General features: G+C 36.8%; 1 protein-coding gene across 6 annotated transcripts in view; it reads left to right on the forward strand.

The window, feature by feature from the left end:
- Positions 1 to 27462, forward strand: part of Myo9a (myosin IXA) — a 178756-nt gene that overhangs the window by 145477 nt on the left and 5817 nt on the right. For all 6 annotated transcript variants that reach the window (XM_027414855.2, XM_027414857.2, XM_027414860.2 and 3 more), the window contains 9 exons: positions 1873 to 1984; positions 4880 to 4941; positions 8561 to 8753; positions 10324 to 10452; positions 11180 to 11285; positions 12420 to 12551; positions 13133 to 13256; positions 24564 to 24766; positions 27296 to 27417. In XM_027414855.2, coding sequence (XP_027270656.1) covers positions 1873 to 1984; positions 4880 to 4941; positions 8561 to 8753; positions 10324 to 10452; positions 11180 to 11285; positions 12420 to 12551; positions 13133 to 13256; positions 24564 to 24766; positions 27296 to 27417 — 1183 coding nt within the window. The remainder of the gene's footprint in view (positions 1 to 1872; positions 1985 to 4879; positions 4942 to 8560; positions 8754 to 10323; positions 10453 to 11179; positions 11286 to 12419; positions 12552 to 13132; positions 13257 to 24563; positions 24767 to 27295; positions 27418 to 27462) is intronic.

A 27462-nucleotide genomic window follows, 5' to 3' on the forward strand; every position in this document is an offset into this window, starting at 1 on the left:
CACAGAGAAATCCTCTCAAGAAAACCAACATGGTTCCAATACAAACAAAGGTATGCTAGGTCAATGGAATAGAATAGATGACCCATAAACAAACACATTGATACTTAACATTTGACAAAGGCATCAAAAAAACGTAAAATGGGGAAAATATAGCCTCTTAACAAATGGAACTGAGAAAACTGAATACCAACATCAATATCTGTCACCTTGTACAGAAATCAAGTCAAAATTCAGAAATGAATTCAAAATGGATCAATGACCTTAATATAAAATCTGAAAGCACAAAGCTGCTAGAAGAAATCCTAGGCAAAATATTCCAGATGATAGGTATAGGCAAGGACATTCTGACCAGAACTAACAACATAGGAAATAATCCCAAGAATTGACAAATGGAGTTGCACAAAATTAAAAAGTTACTTCACAACCAAAGAAAACACAAATGAAGAGACAAAGGTGGGGAGGCCGTCTGCCAACAATACATCTGACCGAATCTGTAATACTTCAAAACTTAAAAACCAAAATAAGAATATTTCATATAGTCAGCTGAATTGCAAATTTTCTCAAAAAAATAAAAAAGAAGTAAAAGGGTAATATATGAAAAATGTTCAACAGCCTCAGCCATCATGGAAATACAGATTAAAACTACTTTGAGATTCTACTTCACTCAGTTAGAATGGCTGTTGTTAACTAAGGATATGAGGAAAGAGGAAGAACACTTGACCCCTACCAATGACAATATAAACTAGTACAGCCACATGGAAATCAGTATGGTAGTTCCTCAAAAGAATTACCATATAATCTAGCTGTGCCTCTTTTGGGTATATACTCAAAAGATTCTAAGATGGCATACCACAGAGATACTTGACTAGTCATGATTATTGCTGCACTATTCACAACATTCAAGATATGAAGGCAGATGCTTATCAGCAGATTAATGGGTAAAGAAAATACTTCATATATACAATGAAATTTTAAATGATAATAAAGAATGAAATTATGATATTTTCAGTAATATGTATGGAGCTGTCATACAAAGTGAAATAAACAAGTCTGAAATGAATATCACATGTTTTATCTCATGTAGCTTATAGGTTTAAATTTTATATATTAAATATATATGTAGATCGTGAAAGTAGAAAGTGAAATGTGAGAGTGATGTCTTGAGTTGGGGAAGAGCATGAGAGGGTAATGTGTGTGTCATGAAAGCAGAACAGGGAACTATTTCAGGGAAGGAAACCATCAAGAATAGCAAGAGAGCCAACAAGAACAAATTTGCCAGGCAAGTCAGTGGCCGTTAATCCCACTGGATCTTTGTGAGTTCAAGGTCATCCTTGTCTACATAGGGAGTTCCAGGACAACCAGGGCTACATAGTGAGGCCCTGTCTCAAACAAATAAACAAGAAAGAAATGTATGTATTGATAATATCACAATGAAACCATTTTCTTTTTTATGGTAACCAACATAAACATATAAAAAATAGGAAAAAAAGCATAAAATGATTATGTTAATGCTTAATGTGCTAAATTTTCAGTTTTAATTTCTAAATAGCAATAGGTATAATTCATGAAAACAAAAGCCTTTTGAGGTCATGGGTGATTTTCAATAATGTAAAACATTTCTGGAATTGAAAAATATTTTAGAAATGCTGCTTTCAATTTAACATGTGACTCAGTCACATAAGGTAGCCATCAAATGCTTGTTGGAATTACATTGTTTTGGTAATATCTACATATCTAATGGACAGACTCAACCTGGAATAAATACCTGGTGAAGTCTTAGCAAGAAGTTAGAGGATTTCCCATTTGCCAAACATGTTAGGGAAGCATTTACTTCATTGGCTGTAGTATAAATAGTGAAATCTTTTCATTCAGGTGGAAGAGCACAATGGCCACATCTTTAAAGCTACCCAGTATAGCATCCCTACATACTGTGAATACTGTTCTTCCTTGATATGGATAATGGACAGAGCCTCTGTTTGCAAATGTAAGTATTGGACATCTTCGAGGGAAAAGCCTTTATGGTTCTCTCTTGTGTCCACATGTGTGTAAAACTAGTACCATATGCATGTCAAGTTGGAGTAATAAATAATCAAGCCTTCTTGGACTGTAACTGTAGTACTTCTTAGTGCCTGAGCAACTGAACTTTGGAAAACAATTTGCTAGTTAGCCCTTTGTGAGTTTAACACTATGGTTAATGCCCTCTTTAATGCAGTCTTTCAAATGAATTGAAGTTTTATGCTACTCTGCAAGTTGCTCTGGAAAGACTGTCATGACTGCCTGAAATGTCTTCAAGGAACCCTTCCTATGGTTCCAGTGCAAATATACCGTCTTCTTTTTCCCCTTTTGTTTTGTTTTTCTTTTCTTTTCTCTGTGTTGCCTTGGCTTTCCTGGAACTCACTCTAGGTCAGGCTGGCCTGAAACTCAGACATCTGCTTACCTCTGTCTCCAAGTGCTGGGATTAGTGTTCCACCACCACCCAGTTAACATTTTCTTTTTAATGCTGCCAAACTCTTTAACAACCAAGGTCTTTTTGTCCATACATATGTGTCCATTTCCTGACAAATCTTAAAATTTATTAATTTTACTTTTCAGTTATCAATATAAACTTGGCTAAATGTAGGCAGCAGTAACCAGACTACAGTCTGAATGCTGTGTTCTCTTGAAATTTCCTCCATCAAATTAATTAGGCCATTAATTCTGCCTCACTCAAAATTTCAGACCTGGATCAACAGAGATAAATGCTTTGCCCCAAAATACAAACAGCCTCTAGTTCAATCCTCCATAAGGGCATTGTTTGCACATATGACCCTGGCCTTCACTGTCTTGTTTTTATTAGCAGTCTGGTTTTCCAGATTCCTTCCAGAATATCTCATCAAGTTCTACTTACAACATTCTAGGACTAGGGCTTTTCTATCCTCAAGTTCCATATTTTTCCACATTCCTCTCCCAAATCAGTTTCAAGGACTTAAAATAACTTTGTCAAGTTTAGCCAAGACAGCAACCCCACTTCTCTGGTACCAGTTTTCTGTATTAGTTTTGTATTAGTGTAATCACAGTGCCTAATAGAAACAACTTAAGGGAAGAAACATTTGTTTTGACTCATGTTTTTAGGGATTGTAGTCCTTCATGCCCATTGGGTTGTGTGATAGAGGCAAACCAAAAAGCAGAGATTGTGACCCACATGAGGGCAAGATGTAATCTTCAAATGCCCACCTCTAGTGACCTACTTCAACCAGTGAGTTTCCACCTTGTAATGATTGCATAGCCTCCCAAAATGGTGTCACTAATGGGGAATAAACTTTTAAATAATGATCCTGTGGTGATTTCAGATTCAAACTTGAATGAAGCAAGAACTTTCATTTTATTATCAAGTGATCTTAAAAATTATAATGAGATTGATAATGGGAAATAATCTGAAATGTATTTGATATAAACACTATGGCTTTAGACTGAGCAGTTCTCAACCTTCCTCATACTTTGACCCTTTAATACAGTTCCTCATGTTATGACCACCAACTATAAAATTATTTCATTGCTGCGTCCTAACTAATTTTGCTACTGTTAGGGGTTGTAGTATTTGATATGCAAAATATCTGATATTTAACCCACAGATTGTGAACTGCTGGTTTAGAGAATTGCTTTTTTATAGCCAACGTGGATTTAGATTGTTTTCTCTATAGAATTAATGGTTTTCAAGACTCTTGGTGACCTTACCAGTTTAATACCATGGCCTTTTCTACTTGATTTTAGTTTTGAAAACATAAAAAATTAGGGACTGGAGAGATGGCTCAGAGGTTAAGAGCACTGACTGCTCTTCCAGAGGTCCCGAGTTCAATTCCCAGCAACCACATGGTGACTCACAACCATCTGTAATGAGATCTGGTGCCGTCTTTTGGTGTGCAGATATACATGGAAGCAGAATGTTGTATACATAATAAATAAATAAAACCTTAAAAAATTTACTTGGTGCTAAAACCACACTTTAAAAAAAAAGAAAACAAAAAATTTAAGTTTAAGAAAGAATATCTTGGGGGCTGGAGAGATGGCTCAGTAGTTAAGAGCACTGGCTGCTCTTCCAGAGGTCCCGAGTTCCATTCCCAGCACCCACATGGCCACTCACACCTGTCTGCAACTACAGTTCCAGGGGATCTGACATCAATGCACATAAAATAAAGTTAAATAAAGTATTTTTTTTTAAAAGAAAGAATATTTTGTTAGTTTGCCAAGAAGTTGAACAGTGTTTCTCTATGGAACTAATAGAGATCTTCTTACCTTTGCCTCCCAAGCCTAGAAATCATTTTTGCCCTAAACTTTTTTTTTTGATCGTATGTTCCCTAGCATATCTAATACTCTGCTTATATTATTTTTCCTTAGAGCTCTATTCTGGTCCTTTGGGGATAATAAATAAGCCCTTTCCTGTTTTGTTTTGTTTTGTTTTGTTTTAAAAACTGCCAATTTCGGTAACCATTTTTTGACAATAATGCCTTTGTGCATAGTCATGATTCTTAATTGGAATTTCTGAGTTTCAACAGGTTTTAGAGCACTTGGGAGAACATAGACACGAACTTGTGAATCAAATTATAAAGAGAGACAAGTAACCTGTTGGAATTGGGTGTGTGGGTGGGGGACATGAATACAGTAGGACAGGCACCCTAGAAAGACTAGAAAGCTTGTTCATTGACACTGACTGAAAATGTTAAGTGATGTTTTCAACTTCATTTCCCTTAATAGAGGTTAGCTTAAACAAAATATATTCATGGCCTTAGAGCAGATTCAGCTCTAAAGAAACAAACTGTATCCAAATTGCAGTTGAGGACTTGATAAGCTCTTGCCATTGATTTGTAGACTAAAATTGCTGCATCTTTAACCTGTTTTCCAGTGTGTAAGTATGCTTGCCATAAGAAGTGCTGTCTGAAAACCACAGCCAAGTGCTCCAAAAAGGTAAGATATTCCCACCCTCAGGACTACACAGTGGATATGCAGGTCTTTTGGCCACGTGAAAAGAAGTTGGGGCTTTTTTGATGGCTTTATAATATAGTGGCTTTCAAATGTCATTACCCTAGTCACATTAAGAAGTATGTTTTATGTCATAATTCAATATGCATATGTGGAGATGTATGTATATAACTGAATTAATTTTCTTGAAACCTTTACCTTGACTTTATGTGAGCTGCTAAGTTGATTCACAAGTTGCAATTTGGAAAAAGGCTTCTCCTACTGAGTTAAATATTCCTAAGTTTTCTGAGGAGTTATCTTTAAGGTTCACTATTAGCATTTTAGCCATGAACAACGGCATATACTTAGAGAGCTGTTATTATCAAATACTTGTATTTGAGTATAGAAACCTAAAAAATACTGAACATGAATCTTCAAGGAAATAACCTTTGTTGTCCTTGTTGTTTAAGACAGGGTCTATTATGTATCATTGGCAGTCTTAGAACTCATGGTGTAGACCAGGCTGGCCTCCAACTCACAGAGATCCACCTTCTTCTGCCTCTTGAGTGCTGGGATTAAAGGCATGCACCACCATACCAGGCCATTTTTTAAAATTCTTAACTAGTGACTGATGTGGGAAGGCCCAGCTCACCTTGGGTGGTGCTAACCCTGGGCAGGTAGTTTCCTCAGTTTTGTAAGAAAGCAAGCTGATCAAGCCATGAGAGAAGTAAGCCAGTAAGCAGTGTTCTTCCATGGCTTCCACTTCAGTACCTGCCTTAAGTTCTTGCCCTAACTTCTTTTAACTGTGATACGGAAGTGTAAGCAGAACAAACCCTTTTTTCCCAAGTTACTTTGGTCTTGGTGTTTTATCACAGCAATAGAAATGTAATCATGAAAGCAACAACCAAACAGTATTCTGTGTAGAGATCTTACATACAGAAGTCAGAAAAGATTGTTGAGGCTTTAGCAATCTCTTAGGACTATGGGGGTGGGGAGGTTCCATACTGTAAAGATATGAACCACCATGGTTTGTTCATAAGAGAAATAAGGCTAAAATTTAGGAATATTTTGTTTCAGGACATGGTTTTTTAACTTCAAAGCTATTTAGCCTCAGTGGCCTCAGCTAATTAGGATTTTCCAGAGTTCTACAATGCTAAGGAGAGAAAAGAGAATTTTAGGATTAGCCATCAAAGTGGAACCAGTTCCCCAGACTCTCGATGCAGAGCTATTTCAAGAAATACACCCTAGGAATAGGGGTGAATCATTGATAGACTAACTGAACAAAATTTACCATTAGCTTTGAGGTGGTTCTTAATTAGATTGTGATGATATTTCCTTATTTTGAGCATGTACAAGAGAGGAGGAACCTCTTCAAAGAGAGAGAACATCACTCAGCACTATTATAATTTTTCCAAATATCATACCAGACACAAAGAACTGAACTACTTAGTAAATAGTCAATAAAATAGATTCCAGTAGTTACTTAAGCATCTGGTATATATAGTTTTAAGCTTTAATGGATATGTTTAAATATTAGCTTTAAAAGATGGAGTTCACCAATGAACTAAAATACATAAGTATAGATTTTTAACAGAGTCAAGTGGAGATTCTAGAAAGATAAATGCAGTTGATTTTAAATTAAATTGTAAATTCCTATGAGTTTTTATCTGTTGGTGGTAGCACATGCCTAATCCTGGCACTCAAGAGGCAGAGGCAGATGGCTCTCTGTGAGTTCAAGGCCAATCTGGTCTACAGAGCGAGTTTCAGGACAGGCTCCAAAGCTACGTAGAGAAACCCTGTCTCCAAATACCAAAAAAAGAAGGGAGAGAGAGAAAGAGAGACACAGACAGAGAGAGAGAGAGAGAGAGAGAGAGAGAGAGAGAGAGAGAGAGAGAGAGAGAATTTTTTTTAGCAGCCTGTACAGAAGGGAAGGTGAGTGAACTAAAAAGCTACAGAAAATACCCAGGCTGGAAGATTGGAAAAATATCGAAATGTAAGGTGAAAGAGGTGGATATTGTGTGTGGGTATACATATGTGGAGGCCCAAGGCTGACTACAGGTATCTTCCTTGATCACTCCCAGTCTCTTACTAAATTTGGAGCTCACAGACTCAGCCATATATACTTAGCAACTAAGTTTAGCTAAGTTGATATGGTGACAGTACTAACATTTACTGTGCATCCTTTAAACATTCTAAATATTCTGCCTCAGACCTTGAAATAGTATTAGAGATGTTATTTGACACTGATTTAACTCCTTTAAATTAAATGTGAAATCAACTCTCTGAGATTTAAGTGCTGACATGTAAAATGTATAGATGCACAATAATAGAAAACTGACTCTTCGCTGTTTAAAATTCTCCAGTAGTGTTGCTTAGCTGTCAGAATAAAGCACTTTATAGCCTCTGCCTAGGTTTTTGTTGTTGTTGTTCACTTTTAGTTTAGCCATACTAGATGACTTAGCATCACAGACTCCTTGGCTCTCCATTGCCTAATCCTCTCTTGCTTTCTTGGGTATCACCTGCTTCTCAACTTCAGTGTTAAGCATCAGATCTTTTGGAGATCCTTAGCTGCTATTTTTTTGTTGTTTTTTGTTTTGGTTGGGTTTGGTTTTTGTGAAACAGGGTCTCATGTAGCTCAGACTAGCCTGGAACTCTCTGTGTAGCCTAGGATGACTTGGAACTTCTGATTCTCCTGCCTCTCTTTCCCAAGTGCTGGGGATCAAACATAGAGCCTCATGCAAGCTAGGCCAGTACTCTGCCAACTGAGCTACAGATCCAGCCCGGGCTTTCCTGTACTGAAAGAGTAGTTAATTGAGCAGCTGAAAGAGGTAATTAGACTCAATTGAGAAAAAGTGTAGAGAGTAGGCTGAGTGACTAAAAGCTTGCCTACTGATTGATGAAGGTTGAAGGCGATAATAGGTTAGAAGGGGCAGATAAAGGAGAAGGAAAGAAAGGTTTGTAGAAATAGTTTCTGTCTTAGAGAATTGGGAATTGGCATTTTTGTATGTGAATTGCTTAAATTTTCTCTATTATAATTTCTCTGCCTGCTACTTCAGCTAGTTAATCATGTGTGGTATTAGATATGCCACTAATGTCAGTGAAGGAGCACTAACACTAATCATGGGCCAGTCTGTGTGTGCCTTTGCTTAGGAAACAGTTGCAAATAAGATTTTTATAAAGTTTTATATTTGAAATGGTAAAGTATTTTTGTGTTATAGAAGTTACTAGCAAGTTAATGCATTAGAAAAAATTCAGTGGATTTCCCAAAGTATTTGGCAAACATTTTAAGTTGGTTTTTTGTTTTGTTTTGTTTTTGCATATAAAATTGAACCCCCTACTCCCACAATTAACCTCATCTTATGCTGGAATTGATTTTTGATGGGAAGAAAGTAGCAGCCCATTACCACTGCCTCTAGTCTTTGTTTTCTTTTGTGCATTCTCAGTATAGATGATTAAAAGTAGTATCTCATCAATTTATACTTTTTAAACCATAATTCCCTTTCCTCCCAACTCTGAGGGTTATCTGCATAAAACTACAAAAATAAAAAGTAATTCCTTAAAGATTGGCTAAGCATGTTCTGTAGTGTTTGAATGCATTTAGAAACAAAATTTGTCTTCTATTTAGTATGATCCAGAGCTGTCATCTCGACAATTTGGGGTTGAACTGTCCCGTTTGACTAGTGAAGACCGAGCTGTTCCTTTAGTGGTTGAAAAGCTCATAAACTACATTGAAATGCATGGGCTTTATACCGAAGGTATTTATCGAAAGTCTGGTTCAACTAATAAAATCAAGGAGCTTCGACAAGGTTTAGATACAGGTAAGATAGTGTGCCGCTCACCCCAACCAAGAAGTAATACTTTTATTTAAAAAGTTATTTCAGTTTTATTACATATTACGTCTCTAAATGTAGGGTCAGAACTTTTTCTGTGGTACTTGTTTGCTAATTTTGACTCTTTTGACTGTATTTTGTTAATTCATCAAACATGTGTTGACAGTATTTATTGTATAAGGTATGGTTAGGTACTTGAAAAAGATCTCAATCTATTTAACACACTAATTAGATTCTGATATTCTTAATTTATGAAGAGGAAAATTTAGGTTTAGAGAGATAAATGGAATGATGATGCAAAAAAACAAAGATTTTTTGAAACTGTCTTGTGAATTTAGGAACATCATTTATCTGCATTTATACATAAGGAAGTAGGCTGATAGAACAGCTTAATTACTTATTGACAACAAGTGACCATGTTGGAATTTAATTCTGTGTTTTTTGAATCCATAATTTAAAGTACTGCCTGTTAGTCTTTACTTTTCTGACTATAGATGGTATTCTGTGCAGTAGATTTTCCTACCCCTGTCCATGTTGAGGACTTAGTTATTTAAACTGATGGTGAGTTGAGCACTTATCAGTGTAAAGCTTAGTCCCAAAGTATATGCAAAGGCTTGCCTTTGGCTTCATTCTCAACTTAACACATTTTATTATTGTTAGAAGAAAATAGTTCTTTTTGAACCAAATTTAGATACAAAGGTTGTCTTTGTGTCACTAAGAACACATTCGTTTTTCTCAGGAACTAATCAGTGAGAAATGAATTAGTATGAAAATGACAGGAAATGCTTCATAAAACTCAGGCAGTAAATTCTGTCAGAACTTGGTCTACTCTAGTTTATGGGCATATGTCAGGTTTGGCTCTTGAACTGTGCAACAGAACAAACGTAAATCATTCATTCTGTATCCTAATAGTCTAATCAATAACCTTAAGAAATTTATAAGCAAAATAGGATGAAGATGTTTACATCACATTTCTCTGACTTCTCATCTCCAAGAATAACTTAATTAAGGTCAGCCCTTTTAGGGCTTTTCCCTTGGACTTCTAAAGCATTGATACTCAAGAGTGAGGTATATGGGCCAATCTACAAGAAAAATACAAAAATTGAAAGTAAGCACTTAGAGACTTTTTTGTTTGTTTGTTGGTTTTGTTTTTTTGAGACAGGGTTTCTCTTTGTAGCTTTGGAGCCTATCCTGGCACTCGATCTGGAGACCAGGCTGGCCTCGAACTCAGAGATCCACCTGCCTCTGCCTCTCGAGTGCTGAGATTAAAGGCATGCGCCACCAACGCCCGGCACTTAGAGACTTCTATAGCAGTTTGATTCTTCCTCCATCAAAACATGATCTTTTACATTTGTGTTCACAACAGATGTTGAAAATATAGACACAAACACTATTCCTTCACGGTGAGAAGTGGCCATTCTAAGCATGTAATTAGATTGTGGAAGATGTACACTAGTTTAATTAAGAAACATGAAGGCTTTTAGTATGTTTACTTGTGAACTGTTTGAATCTTTTTGCATGTTTTTGTCCTTGTTACCTAATCATTGTCTCTAAATAGATGCTGAAAATGTAAACCTAGATGACTATAACATACATGTCATTGCGAGCGTATTCAAACAGTGGCTTCGTGATTTGCCCAATCCACTCATGACCTTTGAACTCTATGAGGAATTTCTTCGAGCCATGGGTGAGCACAAGATTCTTGGGTTTAAAGGAAAGTCCTATGCTTGATAAACAATACCGTCTGCTGTATTCATTATTAAGTCCTATAGTCGTATAGCCTTTATGGGTCCTAAATTAAGCTTGTAATAGTCAATATAAAACTGCCAGTGTGTACTGTTAACTATTCAAATGTTGACTTTTTATAGATTCTTCTAAAAGTTTCTGAGTGCGCCTCTTTGTTGCTTCTCAAAAAGTAACTGAAAAGATGTGGGTTATAAAAACAGTAAAATATTCAGTAGGAGATTTTAGGGTGGGTTAACATTCAGTTGTGAATCTAAGCAAGAACTGTGTCTGCAGTTATGAAGCTAGCTATCTGTTGTATACCAGATGGACTCTGTACTTAATATTTTATTTTATTTTGTTTGGTTTTTCAAGACAGGGTTTCTCTTTGTAACTTTGGAGGTTATCCTGGCACTTGGTCTATTGACCAGGCTGGCCTCAAACTCACAAGAGATCTGCCTGCCTCTGCCTCCTCAGTGCTGGGATTAAAGCCATGGGCCACCACTGCCCAGCTGGGTTCTGTGCTTTAAATGTGTCATATATTGGTATAGAGGTATTTATATTTAGGCCCTAAGAATTTATAATTACATATAACAGTTGGTTAGTTTTAATGTGAAACCAGTCTGTCACATAATGGCTGAAATACTAGAATACCTGTGCCCTTGCTATTATCATTCTTACCATTTTTTTAGGCCTTCAGGAGAGAAAGGAGACAATCCGGGGTGTGTACTCAGTAATTGATCAGCTCTCCCGAACTCATCTCAATACACTGGAACGCCTTATCTTTCATCTAGTTAGGTAATTTAACAGTTTCTTCTTTTTTCTTTCCTTTCCCAAGACAAGGTCTCACTATGTATCTCTTGCTATCTTGGAACTCACTCTATAGATTGGGCTGGCCTTGAACTCACAGAGATCTTCCTGTCTCTGCCTCACAAGTGCTGGGATTATGCACCATTGTGCCTGGCCTTTTTTGTGGGGTAGGGGTTCAAGATTCTATTCAGTTAAAGTCAGTGCCTTGCCTGGGAATGTAGTTCAGAGGTAGAGTGCTTACCTAGCATGCACAGAGCCCTTGGTTTGGTCCTTACCAATGTTTAAAAACAACCTCCCAACCCCCCCACACACACTCCAAATAAATACCTTTCTGCCTTTCTAAACTTTGTACCTTAAATAGGGGGTTAGAGATTCTTCAAGCACAAATTTGCTAAGCTGAGTGACTGTTGCATGTAGTGGCTCCCACTTCATGGTGACACCAAGTAATTTAGCCATTTTGACACCTGAACTACAAAAGATTTTGTGTCTGTGGACATCTAATTTGTGGAAGCCTGATACTCAGGAATTGACTGACTAGAGGCTTCAGTAGTAAGTATCTTTGTGTGTAAATATTAGAAGTGGTTGGGAGTACAACCCTCTCTCTCTCTGATTAGATGTGTGAGGTATTTGGAAATCCCTTAAAACTTCTACTTTAGGTGTTAGAGAGATGGATTAGAGGTTAAGCGCATTGGCTGCTCTTTCAGAGAACCCAGGTTCAATTCCCAGCTCTCACATGGCAGCTCACAACTGTCTTGTAACTCCAGTTCCAGGAGATGTGACACTGTAACACAGGCATACATGCAGGCAAAACACCATTGTACATAAAAATAAATAAATCATATTTTAAAAATTAGTAAAAAATACAGCTTCAACTCTGTAGACATGTTCATGATGTTGGCCTTAAGCAGCTGGTCACAAACTTCTCCTGATATGCTGTATGTTGACCTATGACCCATACTATTTCAAGGAGTAGTAAAAGTCCCATTTTCCAGGTAAAGGGGAGAAGTCTAAACTTAGGTAGGTATCTGCACAGTACTATGGGCATACTGTCTTCTTTTCCTTATTTTCCCACTATTATTTTTATCTCCTTTTCACTTGTCTTGGTTTTGCTTTATTTCTTAGGATTGCTCTACAGGAAGACACTAATCGAATGTCTGCTAATGCTCTGGCCATTGTGTTTGCACCTTGCATTCTCCGTTGCCCTGACACTACTGACCCACTACAAAGTGTACAAGATATCAGTAAGACTACAACGTAAGGCCAGCCACATTCATCTCTACAGGATTTTAGTTGGTGTAGTTCTTTTTATCCAAATATCAAACACAGTGAATGATTTCATAAGCTCCAGTGCCTTTAAGCAGATTCTTGGGTATTCTAAGGCTTGCTTCGATTTAGGATTACTTAAAATTTGTAAATGGATTTCTCTTTAGTCGAGTTATAGTTTATATCTCTTTGTAAAGCATGTAGTCTAATCATGATCTTATGACTCTGTCTCTTTGATTATAATACTTCAATATTCCCACATTTCACCCTAACTTTTTTTCTTAAGCCTATTTTTGTTTTCTGAATCTGAATGCAGTAGAACTTTTGGAAAATTCAAGGGCTTGAATCCCTTCCCCAGAATTAACTGATTTATTAATTGATCTGATTTATTATAAATGCAGACAAAGTTGTTAGCCACCATTCTGAATCTTCTTTTGTCTGAGCTCATAAATAAAGGACACTTCCTTCACCCTTCAGCTGTCTAGGACACTCAGTTCAAAGTAGTCTAGGGATACCACACATGAGTTGATTTACTTCCGTTTGTAACAGTCTTTTCTTTCTTCCTGTTTCAGCTGTGTGGAGCTGATTGTTGTAGAACAAATGAATAAATATAAGGCTCGTCTCAAAGATATCAGTAGCCTGGAATTTGCTGAAAATAAAGCAAAGACCAGACTATCACTGATTCGTAGATCAATGGTAAGATGCAAAACATGGAACCATGGTGAAGAGGGAGGGGCTTTCTGTGATTTTTTTTTTTTTTTTTTTTGGCTATTTGTGACATGGATTATACATCGAAGGAACTTTTCAGAAGAAACATAGTTGCTATGAATATCTGTTGATCTTTAAGTTATTTTAGATGTATGTACAGAATATATGTAATTAAATTTGCAGAATTTTTAAAATATTTTGAATAACTTATAACCTTCCCTGCTTACCTGTCCATGCCATGAAAACTTAACTTTATCCAAACCTTTTCTCTATATCCTTCCATTATCTTTTCCTACTCTCAACCATATCATTTTTGGTGGTCCTTCCAAGATTTCTGACAGTAGAGAACTTAATCATTTAGAATTGAATATGAACTAAAGTGCTTATTCATACAGAAGCAGAATTCCATTTATGAGTCTTCTATGATCAAAATAAAGATTTATTTAGGGATTTGTTGTTGGGTTTAAGATGAGCTAATAAGTGATAATTTATTTTCTTCATTTACTCTCTCTCTCTCTCTCTCTCTCTCTCTCTCTCTCTCTCTCTGTTTTTTTGAGACAGGGTTTCTCTGTGGCTTTGGAGGCTGTCCTAGAACTAGCTCTTGTAGACCAGGCTGGTCTCGAACTCACAGAGATCCACCTGCCTCTGCCTCCCTAGTGCTGGGATTAATGGCGTGCACCACCACTGCCAGGCCCATTTACTGACTTTTGTATTAATGGTCTTCTGTTGTAACCAGTGACCAGTAATTATGTAGATAACTTCAGTTACCATTAACTAAGAATCAATAGGATCTGAAGTTCTGGTAAACAACTGATGCCTTAAAGTTTAACTTTTGTCTACTTGTTATTACCCCTCCTTTCAGTTGTAAAATAACATTGTGCAGCAGGTACTTACTTCACATCCCCAGAAAATCTTTCAAAACAGCAGCCTCCCAGTTTTTATATTTTACTAGGGCTCCCACAGTGCTTCTTCCATGTCATTATAATTTGTGGTTAGATTGGAGTTGAAATAATTCTACTTCTTCCTTTCCTATGTCAGTTTCCTTGTACAGAACATATGTTCAACAGAGGGTAGGGTTAGTGGAAGAAATATAAAAACAAGCTTACTCAGACATTAATTGAAGCTCATTGTCTTAGGATTCCCATTTACTGTGATAAAACACCATGACCATAAGCAACTTGGCGTGGGGTGGGGGGCCTTATTTCAGTTTAGGGTTTGCAGTCCATCATTCCAGGAAGTTAGGGGAGAAGCCTGAAGGCAGAAACTTTGGGAAGAGAACTGCTTACAGTCTAGCCCCTTGTGGCTTGCTCAGCCTGCTCAGCAGAAGTGATACTGGCCACAATGAGCTGGACCCTCCCACTAATTTTCAATCTAGAAAATGCTCCACAGGCTTGCCCACAGACCAGTCAGATGAAGCATTTTCTCAACAGAGGTTATATCTTTGAAAATGACTCTACCTTGTGTCAAGTTGACATACAACTGGCTAGCACATTCATTATAGGATATGACCTAAATATCTCCCCAAGGCATTAATAATAGACATCCTATCTAAAAGTGAAATTTGGATCTGAAACTTTACATGAGTTGATAGAATGCTTGCCTTTAAGACAAGGCTGATCCCTGGCACTGCATACAAACAGAAATCCTTTTCTGTATTAAGAATTTTAGCTCTGTATTCAGAGGTCTAATTTATTAGTACTCATCTAGGAAGGAAGGAAAGAGCTTTCTTTACTGCAAAACTGTATTTCAATGCAAGTAGAAGAGCTGTGCATCCCCTCCTTGCCAGTACTGCAGAGAATGGATATACTCATTCCACTAAACGGTTTAGCCTTCTCTTTTAATGGGGCAGTGACATGTACATTCTAACCTTCTGCTTTCCTTTTCATGTCCTTCCTAATCCAGAAACCTGTACTAATTGCAGTTAGATTTATGAGCATTACCCGCAGTTCAGTCTCGGTATGTATTAATACTGCAATGTGTCATAGTCACTTCACATCATTGTGTCTGATTCATCCGGGGATTGTTCTGCTCTGTCAGTCATTCGTGCCTGTCTGCCTTACATGTTCAAATCCCAGTTCAGGCCCCACTTTTTGATCAGCCTTCACTTGCCTTTTTCTTAACCACTTTCTTTAGGTCCTTCACTTTCTCTGTAAACAGTGTTCATTTGAAATATACTGTTTTTCCTTGTCAGATAATTCTATTTTGGTTAAATCTTTAAAAGGTGGGAGTTGAAGATTTGAGGTTCTCAGATTCATTCTGCTGTATGAGCTATGTTCCTAGAAAATCCACTTTATTATTTGAAATACCTGTTGTGGCTTTTAGTATCTATCATGAGTAAAGCTTATGTATCTGTTTATAACTGTGACTCTGATGTTACCTTCCAAAATGTAGAAATATGGCTCTTATCTACATAAGCATTAGACAGAGTTTTGTTGTTGCTGCCTCTCTTTATAAAGTGTTTATGCAAAGGAGAAATGGAAGAGTAGAAAGCTAAAATACCAAGCTATGTGGAAACTAATTTCAAAATACCTGTCTCTGTATACTCATTTTACTGGGAAGCATTAACTTGTTGATCTATAAATAAAGGTATCATTTATTAGTAACTAGTAACTGTGTAGAAACTGTCAATTCTACCATACCAAAGCTTCCCTTTTCCTCAGACTATCAACCTAACAGCACATCACTATTAAATTTCTTTCAAATGCTTGTCTTATTTAAGTGCATTTTATATTAAATTTCAGTTATAGATATGGTATCCTATATTCTTCTCACTTTTTTTAGACTACACCTATCATCTCTGTGTACAATGCCAGTACCATTTAAGTCAGTGATTCTCAATCTTCCTAATTCTGTGGCCCTTTAATATCATTCCTCCTATTCTGGTGACCCCAACCATAAAATTATTTTTGTTGCTACTTCATAACTGTAATTTTGTTGCTGTTATGAATTGTAATGTAAATATTTTTGGAGATAGAGGTTTGCCAAGGGGTAGTGACCCACAGGTTGAAAACTGCTGGTTTAAAATGGGACAGCATCTTCTGTCTAAATTCTTACCAATGGCATTGAGGTGGTATGGGAAGCTGTCAAACTTTCAGGGAAGTTACAAGTTTTCCAAAATTCTAATTTTTTTTAGAAAGCTTAAAGTGTTATCAGTGAAAAAAATTGTCACTTGAAATCAATAGGCTCCTTTCAAGTAGGGTCAAAACAAAGCCTGTACAACATACTCCTATGTGAATAGTCATACTTTGTCAATTATCCCAGTGTTTGAAGATAAAAGCAGCTAAGTCATTCAGGTTTTGAAGCAAGTAATTGTACAAATACAACTAGTAGTACAGTTCTATACCACTGCCTTCTTTAAGACCATGTATTCACAAGTACAAACTAGTCAGTTTCATGCCATCAGTTAAGTCATATAATTATTTTTTAAAGATTTATTTATTATGTATGTATTCTGCCTGCATGCCAGAAGAGGGCACCAGATCTGATTATAGATGGTTGTGAGTTACCATATGGTTGCTGGGATTTGAACTCTGGACCTGTGGAAGAACAGCCTGTACTCTTAATCTCTGAGCCATTTCTCCAGTCCAAGTCATATAATTATTAACCCTGAAGGGTTAAATTCACTGTTTTTATTTATGTATGATAAAATGACAAGAATACAAAAGCACTTCCCTCTGCAATCTGCTGAGGGTTGTCCTAGTATAACTAGTTGTCAGCAGTGTGTGTCCACTCACTGTTCCTTTTATCTGATTAGTGTAAATGTCAGTAAGTGGAACGGGCAAATAGTGTTTTAACATTATTACAAAAACATTGTCCACATTATACATCCTATAGGAATGCCTCCATACCCCTACTGGAAATCTGTGAACTATATTCAGAACCTGGTAGAGTGGTTCTGAATACTTGACTAAATTATGCTTGAGGCCCTAGGTTCAATTCTCAGCTGAGAGAAAAGGAGAGAGAATTAGAGGGAGAAAGAGACTCTTGTATCACAATACTCTGGCTGGCTTATTGCACTACACAGAAAGTCTGATACACACAAACCTACAGTGGCTATATTTAAAGTCTTTACTAACTCTCATTATGGCATGAACCCTGAATCAGCCTCAATACCTACTACCATAGATATCATGTATCTCCATATCATACAAAGGTAGGCTTTATGCAAGATTACCAGGCAAGGTTGGTAGTCTTCTACAAAAACCGTGGATACAAGACCTTTCTTAGGAAAGAAGATCCCTTAGACATAGTGAGAATTCAGTTCCTGTCTCAGTGAATGATAACAGTGATCCTTTACTTTTCCTATTTGGGGTAAAATTTTTGTTAGAATTCTAAGATTTGTGCTTCCAGCTATTTATGTCTACTTCTATCTGGATGCTGTATAGTTCTTCCTCTTGATATATTCAACCCACAAATGAACCCACAAGTTACATGTACTTGCTTTGAATGAATCATCAAAAAATATCATAATTCTTCATGAAGGAAGTATCTTCCTGCATACTCAGAATCATAGTCACCATTCTAACTATGTACTGATTGACAGTACTGAATTGTGTCTATCTGTTATGTCTTCCTGTGTCCTTTTTTCATTATGAACCTTAGGGCAAACTCTTCATAGGCCACAATCATTGTTATCTACTTTAATATTAAGAAAAAATGGTAATTAGGTAAACTGGGAATAACTTTCAAAAGGTGTCATCACTTAGAATCCTTCACATTAAAACATTTGGACTCCAGTATTTTTGCTAGTTTTGGAAACCAACTATAGACTAGGCTTGTAGCATTCTAACCCAGGTCTATTAATCAGAGTTCTGTTTCTGATTTTTTTCCCCCACTGTATACATCAGGCTGGCTTTGAACTTGCATTCCTCCTTCTTCAGTCTCCCAAGTGCAATAGAACTACAGTACTGTAAATATAAGATGATCAAAATCAAAACAGGGTACCTAAAAACAGACCAGGCATTTAAAGACTGACTGCAGCAAATCCTGTTTCTTTGCCACCAAAATTTGTATCCTTGAGCACAGTGCTGTTTTGTTTTTCAGACACATACTGATGAAGTTGTATAATATGGATTATTTTCTGACACTTCAGACAGCTTTTATGTGTATAAGACTTATCCGTGATGTGTTTAGTTGTAACTCAGCTCACTCTTGTTGCTGTATCCTATTTCAGAAGTAAATACCAGTTTATCCAGTGTATTGTTTATGGACAATAGAGTTTGATTTGAGGGAATAGGTAACATGCACACATTTTTATTAGGATAATGTATAAGGGTGAAATTGTTGGGTCATGGGATATATCTTTAACATTTTCCAAAATGGCTGAACTATAATTAGTAGTTTACAGGAATTTCTGAATGGTTCACCACTTCCCCAGCACTTGTATTGTCACATACTTTACTTTTAGCCATCATATATGCATACCACTTCTTAAATTTGGAATTCTGTCCTATGACTCTACTGTGCACAAGTAGGTTCAGCTTTCAAGATAACCTTGTTTTGTGAACATGCTAAATGTGCTTTTCTATTTTTCTATACTTGGGTTTATCTTTTTTCTAATTCTTTCTGAATCCTGCCTAAATTCTATAATCAGTTATTTCTGTTGTAAGCATTACATTTTATGGTTTAATTTTTTTTAACTCTCTTAAAAGTGACTTTCTGAGCTGTTGGTGGTGGGGCATGCCTTTAATCCCAATACTTGGGAGGCAGAGGGATCTCCGAGTTTGAGGCCAGCCTGGTCTACAGACTGAGTTCAAGGACAGCCAGGGCTACATGGAGAAACCCTGTCTCAAAAACAAACAAAAGAAGTGTCTTTCAAGCCAGGCATGGTGGTACATGCAAGCAGCCCCAGCACTTAGGAGGTAACAATAGGATGATCATCAATTGAAGCCCAGTATTGCTTTCATAACAAGTCTCTGACTCAAAAAATAAAAAATAAATTGTCTTGATGGATAGAGGTTAATTTTAGTGTAGTCTAGTTTTATTAGTACTTTGGAGGTATGTTTAAGAATTTTTTTTATTTACTAAGGTTTTAATCTTCTCAAAGCTTCATTATTTTATCTATATGTCTAGTTTGTTTTTAGATACCTCATTTTGGCGATCATGTTGACAGTACTACTACTTAATCTGGTGTTTTTATGTTGTGTCTCATGTATACAAGGGATGGGTTTGTGACCCAGGTGTATGGAGGTCAGAGGACTTTGGGAAGTCCATTCTCTCCTTGTACCTTGTTTGAGGCCAGGTCTTTCTTGTTTCTTTCATGCTGCTTACTCCAGACTAGCTTCCCAAACATCTGTCTCTGCCTCTTACCTCACCACAGGAATGCTAGGATTCTAGATGCAAGCCACTGCATCTGGGTTTTTAATGTGGGTTTGGGAAATGAAACTCAAGTTGTCAACCTTGTGTAGCAAGTGCTTTTGCCCACTGAGTCACTTCACTGGCCCTTTTACTTCAGCTTTCTAATAAGCTGGTTTTAAAAGGTCAACCTATCTTCTTCAGTTTTGGCTATTTGTGACTCATATTGTCATATAAAGTATGAAGTCAACTTCACAAAACCCCTGGGATTTTTTTTTTTTTTTTGAGATGGCACTACATGTGTAAATTGCTTTTTTTTTTTTTTTTTTAAAGAGATTTGCTGTTTCAGTGATACTGATTTTCCCACCCATGAACATGATCTTTACATGTATATCATAAGTTATCTTAAGTGTTTTATTATTTTATATGTTGAGATCTCATTTATCTTCAACTTTAGTTATTAATGTAACTTTATATCAATTTTATTTAAATTTTTATCATTACTTGTTACATAAAATATCCAATTTACTTTGGTGTTTTTATCTTACATTTAGTGACTTTGTTGAAGTCACCTAATAATTGTTCTGAGCATTCCTTTGCATTTCCTAGCTGTATCATTTATGAATTATCATTTGTTCTTTTTATAGTCCTTACACCTCCTCTTTGTTTTTCTAAAGGAACTAGAACCTTCAGTTTAGTGTTGAATGAAACAGTGACAATGATCATTCTTAGCATGTTCCACCATCACTAAACATGATGTTTGGTATATTATTTTCTTTATGAGACTAAGCATGTTCATTCGATTCCTGGCTTTCTGAGTTGGTATTGTGGTGTAATGTTGACTTTTGTTTGTTTTTTGCTGTTTTGTTTTTGTTAACACAGGGTTTTTCAGCCTTGGCTGTCCTGGAACTCAGTCTGTAGACCAGATATTTAAGGTTTTTAATATATCCGCATTAAAGTATTTTATACCTTTTTGAGATTTTTCACAATGTAGCACAGACTGGCCTAGAATTTTCAGTGATCTACCTCCTCAGCCTCAGGAGCACTGGTTTTACAGGCTCAAGCTAAGTGCCTGGCTTTGGGAACTGTAAATTTTATTGATGTTAAACCATCATTGATGTATTGCTCAGTTCAGTTTATAATGCATCAAGAATTTTTGCTCCTATGATTATGCATAAATACAAAATTGTCTTAGAATGCCCTTCCCTTAAATGTACTTGTTATATTTTCCTAGTTTGTATAAAAACAACTTAAACAAGGCATCATGGCACACACCTTTAATCCCTCAGCATAGGGGAGAAGAGACAGACAGATCTCTATAAGTTTGAGGCCAGCTGGTCTACATAATACATAATGAGTTCCAGGCCAACCAGAATTAGATAGTGAGACCCTGACTCACATAAATAAACAAGCAAACAAACAAATTGGGACATAGCCCACATAATTCTGTGGAAGAATGTATCTGCTAGATTCCTAATAGTTTTCTGAGCATACATACTTAATCCCTGACTACTACTGTGCTGACTACAGCTTTGTCTATGTCTTTACTTTTGCTGATACTTTATTCAAATCGTTTGAAGCCATTATGAAATGGCTTTAGCTATATAGACATAAACAAATTTGGAAATGCTATACCTTCTTCATAATTTGAGCTTTTGTCACTCTGAAAATCCTTCTATTATAAATGGTACTTCTCACTTTATGCCAAGCTTTTATGTTTAGTTTTTTGAGACAAGGTCTCTTTGTGTAGTCCTGTCCTAGAACTTGCTCTGTAGGTCAGACCAGGCTGCCTCAAAATCACAGAGATTCTCCTTTCTCTGCCTTCTAAGTGCTGGTATTAAGGAGTACATGACTTGAAGCTTTTCATTCTTTCTCTTTTCTTTTTGATTTTGTTTGTTTTTCTAGACAGGGTTCCTCTGTGTAACAGTCCTGGCTATCCTGGAACTTGTTTGTAGATGAGGCTAGCCTTGAACTCTCTGAGATCCAGGCCTGGAATTCATATATTCTAGGGTAGTTTCAGACTCAGAGCCTCCCAAGTGCTAGGATTACAGATGAGCCACCACACTTAGCTGCTTTCAACCATTTTGAATATTTTATATGTAGCCCTTAAATAACATGTTTCTGACAATTTCCCAGCTTTAACATGAGCATTTGGTGTGTGTGTGTGTGTGTGTGTGTGTGTGTGTGTGTGTGTGTGTGTGTGTGTGTGTGTGTGTGTGTGTGTGATGCTATTGATACTATATGTGGATTTTTTTTGAAAATTATGTGTGTAAGTATTTTGCCTGCATTTGGGGTGTGTGTGTGTGTGATGCTATTGATACTATATGTGGATTTTTTTTGAAAATTATGTGTGTAAGTATTTTGCCTGCATTTGGGGTGTGTGTGTGTGTGATGCTATTGATACTATATGTGGATTTTTTTTGAAAATTATGTGTGTAAGTATTTTGCCTGCATGTATATCTGTGTACCACACGCATACATGGTATCTGAGGAGGCCAGAAGAAGGTGTCTGATGCCCTGGAAGTAGAGTTACAATGTTTGTAAACCACTATGTGGATGCTGAAACTGAACCCAGGTCTTCGAGAGCACCCAATGTTCTTAACCACTGAGCCTATCTCCAGCCCCTATGTTTATATTTTAAATCTGTTAAATCTGCAGGTTTTGTTGTTTTTCCTGATGTGTTCCCTTTTCCTTTCTGGCCTCCTTTGTCCTTTTTTTATTGCTTCCCCCTTAATATTATCCCATTTTCATTCTGCTAGAGGTTTTATACTCCTTTAGCCTAAAGATCACATCATTTGCCTGTATCCTTTCAATGCTCATTAATTGGTACTTTTTATCTTTTTCCTAGATAATGTGCAAGGACTTTAATGTGTTATTGTCTGACTTAATTGCCATTAGCGGAGTTTTTTCTTTCTTTTTTTGCTATTTATAGATTTATAAATATAAAACATTTTGTTTTAGGTAGTCTGTACATTGTCATTGTGTGTTTTCATTCCTGAATCTAACTTTTGGGCATTTCCTCCCTGCTTTTGAGAATTTTCTTTAAGCTTAGGTCTGCTTGAATCAAATTTTCCTACTTTATTCCTGAAGATTTTTGCTCAGTTCTAGATTGGTGGTAACTTGTTCTTTTCACAGCCTAAATAAATATCATTTCATTGTCTTGTGTGTGTTTGCTTTTTGTATTTGCCATATTGTTTTCTTCCATTATTTCTGTGGAGCTTAGAATCTAATTATTGCTATTTTTTGGAGAGAATTTGTTTTTATTTTCTGACTGCTTTTAAGATCCCCCCCCCTTGGCTTGGGTTTTTAGTAATGTTTTTAAATACAGACCTTGTTTTGTCCTCTTTTGAAGACATATATGGACTTTTAAACAGTCATTTAAATCAATCATTAATATCATCATTTGATTTTTTTAATGTTTTATGACTTAACATGTCAATGTCTACTATCCCTTCACCTCTACGGTGCATCTTTTTTTTTACTGTTTTAGTCTCTTTTATAATTGTCTATGAAATTTTGCTTCTATTGCTCTTTTACAATTGTCTATGAAATTTGGTTTCTCCTGGTTTCATTCTGGATTTTTCTTAAAAACCTAACTTCCATTCTACTTAATTCAATTATGTTTTTAGTTTGTCCTGATAGCCACAATCCTTGAGAGCTTTTGTTTTCTGTTTGTTTTTACTAGTTTTAATTTTCATTGTCTACTTTTATTCCTGGTTACTTCGGATTTGGAAAATGATTTGTAGAAAGTATTTTGAGGCCTGGGATGACATTGCTTACATACAGAGAATAATCTAATTTTGTGTTAGATCCTTGGACACTAGCAGTTTCATCATTTTAATTCAGTATTAGAAGTTTAAAATTTTTGTACCAAATATATATAGACCATGCAGATGAATTGAAGCTAGGCTATCACATCTGTAAGAACTGTGATAATTTCAATTTACCATACCAGTGTGAGGTAGGGAGGTTTTATGGGGAAGCAACTCATAACCCTTTTATTCTGTACTTCAGGGGTTGGCAAGCTTTTTCTTTGAAGGATAATGGAGTAAGTAATTTTAGATTTTGTAAGCCATTTCTGCCAGTATTGAACAAAACAGCCGTAGATGATTCATTAATAAGAATGAGCTTATTCTGATTAAGATTTGTAAACATGTATATAGGCTAGGTGTAACTCCAGAGTGTTACTGGACTGTGCTGTAGTTGCCAACTATAGTAGGTTCAAAGCTCTGCTCGGACTCTGTCTCTATGAAACTGCAAATCACCAGTAAATGCCCCGCCCCACCCCTTTAGCTATCCAGTATTTTCAAGCGTGTGTTTGTTTTTATGTTTATCTAGTCACTCTTGGCAGGAGATTCAATTTGTTAAACCTAGTAAGCTATTACCAGAAACCAAAGTCATAAGTAAGGTAACTAATTTAAAACAATAATGAGATTTTCCCTCCCTTGTGTTAAAAATAGAAAAATTTTGAGAAAACATATCACAATAGTGATCTCTTATATGATGTTTTTCCCTCTAGAACCTGAGTTTCAGGACATTTTTTTTTTATCTTCCCAGAGATTGTCCTTACAAGGTTAAAGCTATTATTAAGCATTGTCAGAACATTGTAAGCATGTTGAAAACAATGTGTATCTTCACTGTTAGTGTGGCAGCCACTGTCTGCCTATAGCTCTGGAGCACTTGAAATGTGGCTCCTGTGACCACATAACTCAGTTTTAAGTTTTAAGGCTTGAAGCTATTTAGTACACAGCTTAGATTAAAAGACTGTCATCTCAGCATGACGGATCTTAACACCCAGGGGTGGAAATGTGTGTCCACGTTTCAGTGTTCTTGATAGAATTCTTTTAACCTAATTTGTTGGATTTGTGATATTTTGCTAAATATCCTATGCCTGCTCAATCCTATCATTCTCATGATATGATGGAAGACACTTGTTGTCCAAAGTGATCAACATAAAACTGACACAGTTAACTTACTTTCTAAAATGATTTTTCTCTGCAGGGAAAAGGGCGTATACATCGAGGAAATTATCCAAGTCCATCCTCTCCTGTTAAAGTCCAATTGCCTTCCATGTCTGATGTCCCTGAAGAGACCATGACTAGTGAAATAGCCATGGAGACTGACATCACAGAACAGCAGCAAGCAGCAATGCAGCAGGAGGAAAAAGTGCTGACTGAGCAGATTGAGAACCTACAGAAAGAGAAGTGAGTGTCCAGAGAAAAGGAGATACCAGTTGTCTTTTGTTTCCTTCCTTCTACCCTTTAGTTTTCCTTATTCATTAATTATCTCCTGTGTCAGTCACTATGTCAGGTGGTCAAAGGGATGTAGAGTTGTCAGAGACTTGTTGCCTATACTCAGGGTAAGTGTGGAAATTCTTACCTCAGGAAAGGAAATTCCATGAATGAAGTATGAATCTTGATGCTGAGAAGTGGGAATAGGAGGGTACACAATATATGCTGTCTCAGACCATATTCAACGGACATGACAATGGAGAGCCAAGATGAGGTATTACAGTCCCAACAGGTCGGGACCAGCCTGCATAAACAGATGTGTTTTGGAAAAGGAAGAGTAAGAGTTCCTTGGCTATGACAAAGTTCTCTCCAAACATAGGCATTAGTTGCAGTTATAAAGGAATAATAACGTAAGAAATGTTATTTAGAAATCAGTATGACCATAGGCCCAAACAACTAGACAGAACAAGCCAGCACCTCTCCTGGGTTATAGGGTACTGGGTAAAGGTTCTCCCTGAAGGCACTATGTACTAGTTCTGATTGACCGATTATTCTTTAAAGAAATCATAAAGGTTTCCTTGGGTCCCTGTAGCTCACCTCTTAGGTCTGAGAACTTGATTCATGAAGAATCAAGGAACATTAATATCAGAATTGATTTCTGGAATTTAGGGCAACTGAAAGCAGCTAGCTAAGGTTCAGCTGTGGAAATAGTGAGACAGTAGTTACTAACCAGGGACTGAAATGATGACCTACCTCAGCTCTTGTAAGCATGGTTTTGGAGGTTTAAAGGGCTAAATAGGAAATAGTTAGGAAAGAGAAAGTGCAGAAATGTGAGCATAAATCTCAAACATGTGACTGTACATGGAAGTAGTAAGCTACTGGCAAGGCTGCACTTAAAAAGATGGTCTGTGTAGCATAGGAATGGACTTGGGGAGCCCACTCCACATAGAGGGATACTCCCTGAGCCTTGACACATGGGGGCTTGCTTCTAATTAAAAAAACAAACAAGCAAACAAACAAAGATGGTCTGTGCGGATAGCTGGGAAACCAGCATAGGACTGTTCCAGACCCCCTGAAGGAGGAAGTCAGTTTGGAGGTCTGAACAATCTGTGGGGCCACTGATAGTAGATCAGTATTTACCCCTAGTACACAAATGAACATTGGGAGCCCTCGCCTCATAGAGGGATACTCTCTCAGGCTAGACACACTGGGGAGGGTCTAGGCCCTGCTCCAACTTTGAAGAACCCCCATGGAAGGCCTCACTCTTCCTGAAGAGCAGAAAGGAGTTGGGATCGGGGTGTCGGTGGGGACAGGGGAGGAGGGGAGAGAGGGAACTGAGATTGACATGTAAAAGAAGCTTGCTTGGTGGCTCATGCCTCTAATTGCAGCAGAGGCAGGTGGATCTCTGTGAATTCGAGAGCAGCCTGGTCTACAAGAGCTAGTTCCAGGACAGCCTCTAAAGCCACAGAGAAACCCTGTCTTGAAAAAACAAAAAAAAAAAAAAAGGAGGAGGAGGAAGAGGAAGAAGAAGAAGAAGAAGAAGAAGAAGAAGAAGAAGAAGAAGAAGAAGAAGAAGAAGAAGAAGAAGAAGAAGCTTGCTTCTAATTTTAATTAAAAAAAATTACCAAAAAAAAAATGGTCTGTGGATTTCAGGCTATTTAAAGTAGCAGTAAGGCTAAGAAGGTTCTGATAGGAGGAGACTTGATTTAAAGAGGAGTAAAATATAGATCAGAGCTGGCTTATTACCAGGAATTGACAAGCTGTATGATATGTTAATTGGAGAAAGTTAATAATGCAGAGGGAAAAAGTTGCAAACATAAGAAGATATTTTGGTACTAGGATTTTGAATTAAGTTTTTGTAAAAGTACTAATGAAATAAATCAAGGTGTTGCTAGGTCCCTAGTAAGAAAATTCTTATTAACTGCAAAAGGAAGGGACATTACTGAGATACAGGTGCATGATCCTGATAAATTAGAATATACTGTAGCCAGAGATAAAGTTCAATGATTTACTTATCCAAAGGCCTTGATGTGGTCAAGGTAGAAAATAAAGTCTGTAGTTAGTTAGTACAGCTTCAGTTCGTCAAAAAAATAAATAAATAAAAATGTATGAGCCAGAAAGAATTTTGGAGGCAGTCTTGTGTGTTTTCTAGATAAAGAGGCAGAGGTCCAGAGAGAGAAGAGTACTTGCTGATATTTTATGAATCAATTTAGAATCTTGAACTCCTAGTTTTCAATCCAGAGTTCATCTCAGAATTATCTCAGTTACAACACCTGCCTCAGCCTATCTACCCCTAGCCCCCAACATCACTCATAGATTTGCTGGCATCTTGTACCTTTCATCCACATGTTGCTTTGCATAAAAATAAATCCTCTTCATCACCTTGGTGATACAATAAGAAATGTCTTTGCTATTTACCTTCTTTGCTTTCATGGAAAGTCTTCCTGTCAACTTTCTTCTGCTTCCTATCATGTTAATGGGTTTGTTGATTGTATCTTGTAGGGAAGAACTAACATTTGAGATGCTTGTATTGGAACCTCGTGCCTCTGATGACGAAACCCTTGAGTCTGAAGCTTCTATTGGGACTGCAGATAGCTCCGAAAATTTGAATATGGATTCTGAAGGTACCATGTTTGAGAGATCTGATAAATGAATATATTATACTAGAG

Source organism: Cricetulus griseus, chromosome 4 (assembly GCF_003668045.3).
Source record: "Cricetulus griseus strain 17A/GY chromosome 4, alternate assembly CriGri-PICRH-1.0, whole genome shotgun sequence".
Lineage (NCBI taxonomy): Eukaryota > Metazoa > Chordata > Mammalia > Rodentia > Cricetidae > Cricetulus > Cricetulus griseus.